This window comes from Carassius carassius, chromosome 1 (genome assembly GCF_963082965.1).
Source record: "Carassius carassius chromosome 1, fCarCar2.1, whole genome shotgun sequence".
In the NCBI taxonomy this organism is placed as follows: domain Eukaryota; kingdom Metazoa; phylum Chordata; class Actinopteri; order Cypriniformes; family Cyprinidae; genus Carassius; species Carassius carassius.
The window spans coordinates 37647257-37660731 of NC_081755.1; the positions used below are offsets into that span (position 1 = coordinate 37647257).

General features: G+C 40.8%; 2 protein-coding genes across 4 annotated transcripts; both read left to right on the forward strand.

The window, feature by feature from the left end:
- The first annotated feature begins 607 nt into the window (after positions 1–607).
- Positions 608–4753, forward strand: LOC132121545 (uncharacterized). Of its 2 annotated transcripts, XM_059531089.1 has the most exons (8): positions 608–950; positions 1581–1731; positions 2962–3038; positions 3143–3323; positions 3459–3707; positions 3800–3971; positions 4492–4533; positions 4704–4753. In XM_059531089.1, exons 1-8 carry the CDS (start codon positions 678–680, stop codon positions 4714–4716), a joined length of 1158 nt encoding a protein of 385 aa, XP_059387072.1. In that variant the 5' UTR covers positions 608–677; the 3' UTR covers positions 4717–4753. The 2 variants fall into 2 exon arrangements, with proteins under 2 accessions (XP_059387072.1, XP_059387160.1); XM_059531177.1 differs by lacking the exons at positions 4492–4533; positions 4704–4753 and adding an exon at positions 4399–4455.
- A 6445-nt stretch (positions 4754–11198) lies between these two features.
- Positions 11199–13225, forward strand: cpsf4 (cleavage and polyadenylation specific factor 4). Of its 2 annotated transcripts, none has more exons than XM_059558508.1 (8): positions 11199–11749; positions 11833–11883; positions 11974–12126; positions 12240–12335; positions 12501–12594; positions 12677–12749; positions 12838–13002; positions 13110–13225. In XM_059558508.1, exons 1-8 carry the CDS (start codon positions 11647–11649, stop codon positions 13176–13178), a joined length of 804 nt encoding a protein of 267 aa, XP_059414491.1. In that variant the 5' UTR covers positions 11199–11646; the 3' UTR covers positions 13179–13225. The 2 variants fall into 2 exon arrangements, with proteins under 2 accessions (XP_059414491.1, XP_059414483.1); XM_059558500.1 differs by having other exon boundaries at positions 11220–11749; positions 12835–13002.
- The last annotated feature ends 250 nt before the right edge of the window (positions 13226–13475 follow it).

Genomic DNA, 13475 nt, shown 5'->3' on the forward strand with positions numbered 1-13475 from the left:
TAAACAATCCAACACATCAGAACCAAATAACGAGAATATTTGAAATAATTTCATGTATTCTGTTTTAACTACTGTACAATAGAAAGCAGCAGAAGAAAGTACAACAGCCTTCAGCAATAAAAAAAGAACAAATTTTAGTTTATTTTGTTTAATTGGACCATCGAAGTTCAGCAGTAAATTGGTTAATAAAATGGGATTAAATACATAAAGGATATCTATTATTTAACATATTTAACTAATGCAGCTTTGAGTCATAGTCTGAGCTGCTTTTAATTGTTTTTATTAGTTTTGAGGGAAACTAAATCTGTTTGTGTGTGTGTGTGTGACTGAATTTAATTTTGTAGAATTAAAGGGGTGATAAAACACGATTTCACTTTTCTAACTTTAGCTAGTGTGTAATGTTCCTGTTTGAGCATTAACAACATCTGCAAAGTTACAACGTTCAAAGTTTTAAGCAAAGGGAGATATTTACTTTTAAAGAAATCAATTTCTAAGGACTACAGCAAACGGCCGGTAGACAGGGACTACACGACATTCCTCCAGGGTTGCTGACGTCACTAAGTCCAAAACCCCTCCTCCGAGAATAATAAATTAGGGGGCGGGGTGGGGAGCGAGGCCATTTTATATTGCTGTGGAGATTGAGAAGAGTTGTTGTATGCTGGAGTGTCATTGCCGCGATGCCGACGAAACGCTGTTATTTTCATCCGGATTGCAGGTCCACTTTGTTCAGCCTTCCTAGGGACGGGGAAGTTAGGGATCAATGGTTAAAATTTATTTTTAACTCGGTCCCTCAAAATTATTACCCAAATCTCGCTCTCTGTGCTGCACATTTCACGGAGGAAAGCTTCCACAATCTTCGCGAGTACAATGCAGGATTCGCCCAACGGCTTGTCCTGAAAGATGGAGCAGTTCCAACTTTAAAAACAGAAGCTGTTTACGGGCCACAACCTGTAAGTATGACTTATTTTTCGTCGATGTGTTTTACTCTAATAGTTTGTATTGCTTATTGTACATTGTATCAAGGAAGTGAACAAATAACAACGCTGTTTGGCTCAGCAAACCAGTTTGTTAAATGTTCATTCATGCATTCGACAAACCCCTAACGTTAACGTTACAAACTTTTTTTTCTTAATCTCAACAGCGAACTTGGAATTAGTGTATATTATTATTTGATTAGAGCGTTTATGTATTGTTTATCTACATGTTTGTTTATCTGCAGGCATGCTAAACATGGTTCTGTGTTTGATTTGGCTACTATAGTAAATCCAATGTTTAGTGTTCGTTTTGGGTTAATAGTTATAGCGACAGATATTTGGCTATAAGCGTTCTAAAAATACAAAAGTAACGATTCCATTCAGTACCGATTACTATAGATCTTCACTCTTTAATCAAAAAAATCCCTTTGAGGACTAATATAATTTGTTAGAACAATTATATGAAATTCTTGCTTATGAAGCTTATTTTTTGTGGTCCAATGATTATTATCCAGTAATTAATTTTTTCCTACTATTTTACATGTCAAATGTATGTTTTAAGCTGTAATTTGATCATTGATTACATATTGTCATTATTTCTTACAGACAACATCTCAGCATGGTTCGAGTTCCCAAGAGCTCCCCACTACATCTACACTTCATGAAGTTGGATGTCAGTCAGACCCTATAGAGACCGAAACTGTAGCCACAGAGATAAAGCCAAAGATGCGATCAGTGGGCACACAACTTTCAATGGGTACATCGAGCAGTTTCCACTTAAGGAGCAAATGTATGAAATACAGACATTAAATGTGTTTGTGTTACTTTATCATATGCAGTTCTAGTACATATTGTCTTTTTTTATTATAATTGTTATACCGGCTACTGAAACTTATGTGTATTAGAAAGTGGCTTATGTTTCTCACTGTAAAAAAATTGTAATAGCATGACAGATGGTTATGAGTAATTGTATTTTTTACTTTTTTTTTTTACTTGTAGGCATTCAGGCAACATATTATGGTCATGATGTGGGCACCCAAACAACTGACATGTTTCCTGATGTGCAGCTGTCTTCAACACCAGTAAGGGGCTCAGTCTTCAGGCCCAGTAAGAGACCTCGTCTGGTGTTGGATGAGGAAGAAGAATCAGAATTAAATGTCGAACCCACCGATTCCACATATAACCCAGATTCTGTTGTTACTGAAGAATCAGAATTGGCGTAAGATATAAATACATATTTACACACTTTTTTACCAATACATTTGTGTTTAAAAAAATATATAAAACATGAAAGCAACTTCCCAATATTTATTCTTTTTATATTGCCTTAGGATGGATCCACAGCCCGACCACAGCGATAACAAATACATTGTTTTTGAAAGCTGTCTTCGAGAGCTGTTTGTGTCCTGTCCAATTTGTAAGACAAAGTGTGTTGTCCAGAGCAGACGAAGGGGGACTTTTGTTGCATTCACCCAGCTTTGTGAAAAGTGTAACTACTACAGACAGTGGCAGAGCCAGCCCATTGTAGGGAGTACCCCACTTGGAAACCTGCTATTGTCTGCTGCAACGTATTTTACCGGTGGATCTTTTAAAAAACTAGAGAAGGTATTACAATTACAATAAAATTCACAAAAAAATACTGTGTTGTTTCAGTATGTATGTACTGTATGATTTCTATGTTAATAGATTTTCAAGGCCATGAAGCTCCAGATGATGCATTTCGTAACTTTTAGGATTCATGCCAGGAATTTCATTGAGCCTACCATAATACACAAGTGGAACCAAGATCAACTGAATCTTATAAGACAGCTGCAAGAGGGAGGAAATGTTGCTGTGGCTGGAGATATGCGTGCTGACACGCCAGGTACGTTTACAGTATATTAAAATAAATCACGCCGTTTATTTTATAGTCTTTGAGTTTTCCTAAAATATTATGATACTGATGTTCTCAGTAATGTTCTATATATGATTATGATGTTTACAATAGGACACGCAGCAAAATTTGGCAGCTACACCATTATGCACATGGAAACCAACAAAATTCTGGATCTTCAACTAGTTCAGGTTAGTAATTAAGCATTTAAAAAAAATGTTACATTTTCTTTTATCTGTTATTGTTTATACTCTACTCTGTTTATACATTTGAAATGTTGTGTACCCAACAACAGAGCAACGAGGTTGGTGGAAGTTATCATATGGAAAAGGAGGGATTGAAGCGTTGTCTCGATAAGCTCGAGTCTAATGGTTTAGCTGTTGACTACATCGTCACCGATCGCCATCCGCAGATTCAGAAGTACCTGAGGGACCGCAATATCACTCAGTTCTATGACGTGTGGCACTTTGAGAAAGGTAATTATTTATCTTTGTATTATTAATTGATTCTTATTCAGTTAATTGTTCAACCTAACATGTACATTTTTATTTTTGTGTTAATTTGATTATCTTGAAATAATGATTGTACAACCAAGCTTTTACTTTGTACAGGTTTATCTAAGAAACTTGACAAACTTTCAAAAATGAAGGACTGTGAGGTGCTGAAAAAATGGTTGCACAGCATCAAAAACCATGTTTACTGGAGTGCGATTTCCTCTGAGTCTGGGCCAGAAAAGGTGGCGAAGTGGAATTCACTGCAGAACCACATCCAAAATGTACATGTTCATGAGAACCACCTCTTCCCCAAGTGTGAACACCCAGACAAAGTTTCCAGGGATCCAAAAAAATGGATCCAACCAGGTATGACTGTATAGAGAGACAAATGACAATAAAATGACAGTAAACTAGTAAAATTTTGAGATTTTCTTCATATTTTACCTTTTTGGTTACAGGATCAATAGCACTCCATAAAGTGGAAAAGCTATTATACAACAAGAGAGTTCTCAAGGATATAGAAAAGCTCAGCCACAACTTTCAGACGTCATCACTGGAGGCTTTCCACAGTCTGATTTTGCGTTTTGCCCCAAAGAACGTGATTTTCCCTTTCATAGGAATGTTGTGCAGGTAATAATCTTTGACATATTCAGTAATATTTATAAGCATTGTTTCTAACAATTGTTATGGAAATGTTTTTTTTATTCATTATTTTATTAATATTAATGATCTTTCCCTATAATAAATAATGTTCTTTCCTAATAAGTAAGAAAAAGGTTAAATAGGTTAGGAGCCTTGTCTGTGGCCCTACAGTATGTTATCTATGTTATGAGTAGCAGAGATATAAAGAGCTATAAAGCCTCCCATCTTGTCGAGCACTCACATTCTCTTGACTGACTGTGCGACTGTGAGCCTTTCTTGCAAGAAAGAAACCATTATAATCATTGATTGAACATTTGTCTCTTATTCTGAATTGTTTGTTTATTTGTCACAACACAGTCTACTAATCTTTTCATATTTTATGGATTGTGCACCGATTACAGGCTGTATGTTGCAGCAATGCACTATAATGAAAATGCTAACCGTGAGCAGGCAACAACAACTGAAGGACAGGCTGTGTATAAGATCATTTTTCCAAAGTCCAAAAAAGGGGAATGCACAGCAAAGCCAGTGAAAATAGAACCAACATACAGTAAGTTTGTTTTATTAACAATAATATAAAAAAAAGCTATAATAAAATAAATATAAGCTTACAAAAAATATTTATAAATATTACACAAATGTTAATTATAAAACAAAGGTAGATTATTTATCAGTAATTATGTAAAACCATAGAGTGACTCAGTATTCTGTTTTTTACAGACTATGTCGATGACCTTATGAGCCTTCTGTTACATAAAGTCTTTGTGGACTCCAAGCCATATGCGGAAGAGCTGCATGCAATCCCCATTCCACCTCCTCTGTCATCACAGTATGAAAAACCTTCCAAAGAAGAGGTGATTGCCCAGCCTGTGTCACGATTCAGTCGAGGGGTGGCCGGAACCCAACATACTGTGCCGCTGGATCAGGAAACTGTAGACGGATCCAGTTAACAACACATGAGGGGATGACAACCCTCACACTACGTCCTAGGTAGCCCCAGCACCAGTTGACAAAGCTGCGATAGGCCAGATAACGGAAACGCCTATGGCAGGAATAGAAAACCTCAATATTGTGTATAAAACCAGTGGTATATTGGAAACATGTATATGTGATTTGAAAATATGTTTGATAAAAATGTATATTTTGATTAGTTTTTGTCTTTTGAATAACATGTCTTGTGTAAATATATATATTTTGTATCTAACGTCTTTTATTTATGTTCTTTTACACAACATAATTTCATAAAATTTAATAAATACTTACTCCTCTTCATTTCTGCGTCTCACTGGTCCATAGTCGGCTCTGTAAATATTATTGATATTTTGCAAAGTATACGGATTTAAGCAGTTTGGTTCAAAACCTGGATGCTCAACCATACATTTAGGAGGGTCTGGAACCTCCATCATTTGTTTTACAACCTAAACCGTAATGTAAGACAATGAGAACATACTGTACAATTAACCTATGTTCATCTTTTAAATATGAAAAAAGAATTATACAGAACTATTAACACGTTATGCATAATTTTGGTACCAGCTTATTACACTACCTTCTGTATTTCTTTGCAGCAGATGTTTTCCTCTTCAATTGGCATTTTTGCACAGTTATTACATGTAGGCCTACACCTAATAATATATATATATTTTTTAAATAAAAAAGGTTCTTGAATACACTTTTGTTAATAGACAAACACTTATTATTGTTATAAATTAAACATCAACTATTATAATTAGTACAATTAAATTACAGCGTATCTAAAAAAGTATTAGATATCAACAACAAAAACATACCATTCTGAAACGTCATTTAAACGCCGTTCTTGAACAGGTTCTGCTCGTTCATCTTCATTAAAATTTTCTGGGTCCGATTCGGGCTCAAATTGGTATGGTTTTATTGACGCCATTGTTTCTAATACCACCAAAGCACAGACAACTGGTAAAGTTAAGGGGCGTGACGTTACCGAAAAACGTGCTCTAGGCGGTTAGCGAATCACAACACACTGGGCCAGCTAACCAATCTGAGCCCATTGCTATTTTTGTGGGACTGGCTTCATAGAACCCGGAAACCATTCGACCGTTTTACAAGGAGGGACAGAGCAGTGTAGAGTAAAGGTAAAATATATGAAAAATAATGCGATTTTTTAAAAAACAAAGCATGAACACATGTTATAGTGCACCCCACAAACACAATCAAGCCTTCGAAAAACCGCGTTTTACCACCCCTTTAATGCATGTTCACATTTATTCTAGAACTAAAATAACATCTCACTCCCGATTTCACTCAACATGGGGACAGGAGAGCTTTCGGTCAATAAATGGGAAAAAAAAGTAACATCTCGGTTACGTATGTAACCTTGGTTCCCTGAATAGGGAACGAGATGCTGCGGTGACGTCACCACTATGGGAACACCTTCGGTGTGACGAATGTCTGAAGCCCTATACCATCCCGCCAATCCTATTGGCCAAATAGCGCGTGGCACCGCCCATGCACAATAGAAAGCAGAATATATATATATACCTGGTGCCGTGCGCAATTTCACTCAGATTTCATGACTGAAGAAGAATGCTATCAAGGTACGGCACGGCCAGAACCGCAGCATCTCGTTCCCTATTCAGGGAACCAAGGTTACATACGTAACCGAGATGTTCCCTTTCATAGGTCACTTCAATGCTGCGGTGACGTCACCACTATGGGAACGCTACACCATAACGCCTGACGTACCTGATAGCTGGGATCCAAGGAAGCATCTGCTCAAACGGAGAGAACCCGGGAGCCAGGAGCCAGGAGCCATCCTCACATCCAGACTGTAAGACCTGATAAAAGTGCTCGGTGAGGACCAGCCTGCCGCAGCACAGATATCATCCATAGAAGATCCACTGAGAAAGGCTTGAGAAGAAGCCACTGCTCTCGTGGAATGACCTTTTACTCCTAAGGGCGAAGCGAGCCCGCGCGCCTCATAGGCTAAATATTTTGCCTCCACCAGCCAATGGGACATGCGTTGTTTGTAACCGCATGCCCTTTATTCCTTTGTCCAAACGGACAACAGCTGGTCAGACTCAACCATGGGGCAGTACGATCCAAATAACTCTTAAGCTCTCACAGGGCAAGACTTAGATCTCCAGACTTCGCCACAGCAGGGGAAAAAGCCTACAGGACCACCTGCTGAAAGCGAAAGGGATAGATGCGACCTAGGGACATAATTAGGCCTTGGTCGCAACAATACTGCCACAGAGTCCATGTTATAAAATTCAGGATTTATCCGGAACAAATTCCAAGGGCTCAAACAGATGCCCTGATAAACCATGCAACCCAATGGAAAACCCATGAAGGAACTCGCACGGGGCGGAAAGGCCTCAGCCGTCACGCACCCTGTATGAACGAGAAACCAGTGGATGACGGCCCACTGAGGCACCATTTATATATTCGTGGTAAGCTGAATGGCTGCCACGTAAACCTTAGGGTAGCTGGTGTCACTCCATCCGAAAAACGTTCCTGAAGGAACTCCAGTACTGACGCCACTGGGCAGTAAAACTGGATCCATATTACTAGTTTCACACCAGGTCGTAAACAGTCTCCACTTGAAAGCATATAAGCGTCTCGTAGAAGCTGCTCTAGAATTCAGTATAGTCTCGGTAGTTTCAGCAGAAAGACCGGGACATATGAACTCACTCCGCTTAGAGGCCACGCCCACAGATTCCATAGATCTGGCCTCGGGTGCCAAATCAGTCCCTGTGCTTGTGATAATAAATCCTGTCTGAGGGGAATCTCCCATGGAGAGCCCGCTAACAGATTGATCAGATCCACAAACCACGACTGTGTGTGTGCCACCGCGGAGCCAACAGCAGCAGCTGTTCCACCCTGTCCACCCGTATTCTGCATAATACCGCCGAAATCAGACGGATTGGGGAAAAATGCATACAAACTGGTCCTGGGCCAGTTGTGGGCTAATGCATCCAAGCCCAGGGGTGCTGGAGGGCATAGGGAGAACCAAAGCGGGTAATGCGTAGTCGTGCTTGACCCAAATAAATCCACTTCGCTCCCCAAAAATCTGCCATAGGAGACTCACCGTTTGGGGGTGCAATCCCCACTCCGCTTGCTCCAGAGTCTGCCTGGATAGCAAATTCGCTCTGAAGTCCAACGTCCGGGGACATGAACAGCTCGGATCGATAGAATTTAGTTCTGAAACCAAAGAACATGTTTCGCCAGCCTGCACAGGGGGCGAGAGCATAATCCTCTCTGATGATTCAGGTAATACACAACCGCTGTGTTGTCTGATCTGAGCAGCACATGACGGCCGATCAGCAGAAATACTGGAGAGCCAGAAAAAAACCCGCCAGTAATTCCAACCTGTTTTAGCGACATCACACACCGCCGTGTCACCGGAATCGTCCGATGCGGAGACAACGGGGTGAAACATTCCATGCGTAAGCCCAGACTGTTAAATGATTCAGCACAAGATCCCCATGAGAGTGTGCTTGAGTCTGCGATTGCGCTAACACCAGCCAATCGCCTAAAATAGTTCAAACACGAACACCCTGGGGCCGCAAAGGGGCCAGAGATCCATCCATGCACTTTGAGAAGTACTGATACGCTTTGCCTTCTAAAGCGAATTTGAGGAACTTCCTGAGTCTCCTGATGATCATCAAAATCTTGAATTTCCTCGGCCTGAGTGCAAGATTCAGATGGTGTAAAACCAGAATGGGTCGTAATCCGCCGTGTTTTTTTTTTTTTCTTTTTAACCACAAAATAACGGCTGTAAAAACCCTGCCTCCATCTGAGAGGGGTGTACTTCCTCTATAGCCCCTTTGCTCAGCAGAGTTGACATCTCCTGTCGCAGCACCGCTATTTCCATCGGTTTCGCCACCATGGAAAGAATTCTGCGGAAAGGTGGCGGGCCTTATTGAAACTGAATGGTGTATCCGTGACAAATCGTGCGTAACACCCATAGAGAATTGTCGGGCAAGTGTTCACACACGGCCCGAGACCATACTAGCGGTCTCAAAATTCCCGCTTCCTGCAAAAATGTCCGGGCACGAAAAGCTCGTGGCGTTCATGCACAGGGGAAGTGTATGCATAAGAGCCGTTGCGTCTCGTTGTGTATAATCCTGAAACGTGTCCACGGCAGGAATTAGGCCAACAGATTGAACATCGGGCTCTGCCGCTAGCGGAAGCGGCGGCTGTGCGAGCCGTCATAAATGGGTCGTCTGTGCAGGACCCTTGAATCGCCCCTCGAATTCTGAAAGCTGGATTGCTGAGGGAACGTTTGGCATTACAGCTCAATCCAATGCTGCTCGAAGCGCTGTTTCCTGCGAGGCAGTCAATGTTAGAGTGTGGGGACTGCAGGGTTAGATGTGCATTAGCAATCCAACAGCACTCTCTGGAGGCGGGCACAGTCCTTGGCAAACACAACGCTGCGTTTCGTTGTGTATAATCCTGAAGCATATCCACGGCAGGATTTAATCCAACAAGATAAACATCGGGCCACGCCGCTAGCGAGAACGCGGCGGCTGTGTGAACCGTCATACGCTGGCCATCTTTGCCAGCCTCCGCGCCGTCCCTCAAACTCTGAAGACTGGATTGTGCAGAGTGTCTGAGGGGGCGCGCGAATGAGAGCTCAGTTCAATGACGCTCGAGGTGCCTTTGCTGCCAGACAGTCAATGTTAGAGAACATGAAGGAAAATGCATGCATCAAACTCGCTGCGTTTCGTTGTGTATAATCCTGAAGCGTATCCACGACAGGATTTAATCCAACAAGATAAACATCGGGCCACGCCGCTAGCGAGAACGCGGCGGCTGTGTGAACCGTCATACGATGGCCATCTTTGCCAGCCTCCGCGCCGTCCCTCAAACTCTGAAGGCTGGATTGTGCAGAGTGTCTGAGGGGGCGCGCGAATGATAGCTCAGTTCAATGACGCTCGAGGTGCCTTTGCTGCGAGACAGTCAAAGTTAGAGTGTGGGGACTGCAGTGAGAGGGTAGATGTGCATTAGCAGTCCAACAGCACTCTCAGTGAAGGGCATAGTCCCTGGCATATTAACATGAAGAAAGGCGTGTGCGTCAAACACGCTGCGTTTCGTTGTATATAATCCTGAAGCGTATCCACGGCAGGATTTAATCCAACAAGATAAACATCGGCCAAGCCGCTAGCAAAAACGCGGCGGCTGTGAGCCGTAATCCACCATGCGAGTAGCCTCATAAATAGCTCACTGAGGAAGGAGAGGCGCGTTTCTCCTGTCCGCTCGTCCGTAACTTTTCTTATATATATATATATACTGTAGCCGTAGGCTATCAAGGAGAGAACCTGTAGAGAGGCTGCAACGAACCTCTCATAAGTGCCTCCTTGTGATAACCCATCATACGGCTCCTACCTTTCGTTGACTCATCGCGTCCGCGGTTGAGGAGTATACTGCTCGTGACGATCGCTGTTGAACACGAGATAATAGGGCACAGAAGATTCGCTTCGTTACTGAAGGAATGAAATCTGAGTGAAATGGCGCGCGGCACCAGGTATATATATGCGTACGCATGCATGGGCGGTGCCACGCGCTATTTGGCCAATAGGATTGGCGGGATGGTATAGGGCTTCAGACATTCGTCACACCGAAGGTGTTCCCATAGTGGTGACGTCACCGCAGCATTGAAGTGACCTATGAAAGGGAACTGGTGTCACTTATTCGAAAACTCAGATATTCTCTTGTCAATTAAAAAGTAATGTGTTACTTTACTAGTTACTTGAAAAAAGTAATCATTACGTTACACACGTTACACTGATTATTATTATGTTCTTTTAAATCTAAACAATATAACAAACTAACCAGACGTTTAATAATAAGCAAACATATTTGTAGAATCACTTAGTCAAAAATATTTCATAAAATATTCAGTTTAGTTTTAATAAGTTAGTTTTATGGAGTCTTGGTATCTTGGACATAATATAATCTTTTTTAAGTTTTGGATTTCTTTAAGAATAACGGACAAAAAACAGCTTCTGTTGGTAGTTTACACCTATGAAATGTAAGCCTCAATCAGTTATCTTATCTTTTTTTGTTAAATAGATTTTGTTAATCCCAGGTACACAGTCAGCACTCGTCACAGTGCCTTTGTTAGGGGCTGCAAATGGCGCTAGTGACTACAGCAGACCTTTTAATCAACAACCAACACCCTGATCATGACCAGCCCTTTTGGAGATTCTTTGTGCAGTCAAAGTTGCCATCCAACGACTAATAATTAGAAGATAATTGACACACCTTTTGATATTAATAAGACTAAACGTATTACCCTTCTTAAGAAATTCAATTTAAAACACCATATTCGCGCGTTTTCTGAAAATCGATGCGATGGTAATCGTTTGTAGATCCTGGAGTTCAGGGGTCACTCGCGAACAGCGCTGTGGAAGGAGACGGTTCTAAAATCATCTGTTTATTTACAATGTTTCTCTTTATCTTTACCGATTTACTCATGCGCTACATTACAAACTGCTTACCCAGTTAATAAATCTGTATACCGTTTCGCTATATTCTCTCTTTTACGTCCAGAATTAAACCTGACCAACGGCAAATTGATAAGTTGTTAGCCACTAAGACTTATTTTAGTTTTCTGATCAGGTGTTATAAAGAGAAGAGTTTCAACTGCTGGTCAGAAGCATATACAGAATATACTATCAACATGCAGGAATTAATCGCGTGTGTCGACCACATCAAGTTTGATCTTGAAATCGCTGTCGAACAACAGTTGGGCGCTCAGCCCCTGCCTTTCCCAGGAATGGACAGTAAGTTATTATGAGCATTATGATTCATATCTATTTTAAATGTTCAGTTGATAATGACACAGACTGTTCTTGCTTTGTTTCAGAGTCTGGAGCAGCTGTGTGCGAGTTCTTCATGAGAGCCGCCTGTATGAAAGGCATGTGGGATGAACACTGCTTTAAGGACTTCATGTGTTAATCAGGTTTATCGCTTCGGTCAGACTCTACAGCTCTTTCTCTTTTGACAGGTGGAATGTGTCCTTTCAGACACATCAGTGGAGAAAAGAGCGTGGTGTGCAAACACTGGCTGAGGGGCTTATGCAAGAAAGGAGACCAATGTGAATTTTTACATGAGTATGATATGACAAAGATGCCTGAATGTTATTTCTACTCTAAATTTGGTTAGTATTTTCTATCTATCTATCTATCTATCTATCTATCTATCTATCTATCTATCTATCTATCTATCTATCTGTGTGTAGTTAGTCTTAAAATGTATTTTTTGTTTTTGCAGGGGAGTGCAGTAATAAAGAGTGTCCATTTTTGCACATTGACCCAGAATCTAAGATTAAAGATTGCCCCTGGTATGATAGGGGCTTTTGTAAGCATGGTAAGTCTTTTGCAGTGTTTTTTTGTGTGTGTTTTTTTTTAAGTTACATTATTTTACAGATATTTAAAAATTGATTGTAACAGGAAGAAAATAAATGTTTTTCTACTAATCGTAACGTAAATCTTAAATAATGTAACGTAATGTAAATCTTCACCTTCCCTTTAGGTCCGGATTGCAGGCACAGACACACAAGAAGAGTCATCTGTGTAAATTACCTTGTTGGCTTCTGCCCGGAGGGCAAGTCATGCAAATTTATGCAGTGAGTATCTGTGTTTGCAATTTATGCATACACATTTCTGCATTAATTCTAATCATAAGCATTCTTATTTTGTAATTCCTAGCCCAAGATTTGAACTCCCTATGGGTGCAACTGAACAGCCACCATTACCACAACAGGCTCAGTCTCAGCAAAAGGTTTGTGAATTTTTTTATTTAAATTTTTTCAACTTGTTTAATGTTTACCTTAATACTAATGTTTCATCTTAATTTTAATCTCCAGCAGCAAAACATGCAGCCCACAAACCGGTCCTCACACTCACTCATCCAGTTAACCAACACCAATGTCAACAACAACCAGAGAATGCCGAATGCTGTTGGGATAGTGCACTCTAACAACATGGGTGGACCTCGAGGTCCCCGTCCACTGGATCAAGTTACGTGTTACAAGGTGGGACGTCATTTGATTTTATGCATAAAAACATTTTTTTTTCTCTCCACATACTACAATGATGCCCTCAAATGTAGTCACTTTCAGTATGTGTTTTCTTTTTCCAGTGCGGTGAGAAGGGCCATTACGCAAACAAATGCTCAAAAGGACACCTGGCGTTTTTGAGTGGACAGTAAAGTTTTCTACAAAAGGATCTCCAATAAATGCGACTATAACTTGCTAATAGTTCACCCAAAAATGAAAATTTGCTGAAACCTGACTCCCCCTCATGCCACCCAGGATGTACGAGTTTGTTTCTTCATCAGAACAGATTTGAAGTAATTTAGCATTGCATCACTTGCTCACCAATAGATCCTGTACAGTGAATAGGTGCTGTCAGAATGAGAGTCAAAACAGCTGAGAAAAGCATCACAATAATACACGACTCGTATCAATTTTCATAATGTGAAGTGAAAAGCTGCATGTTTTTAAAA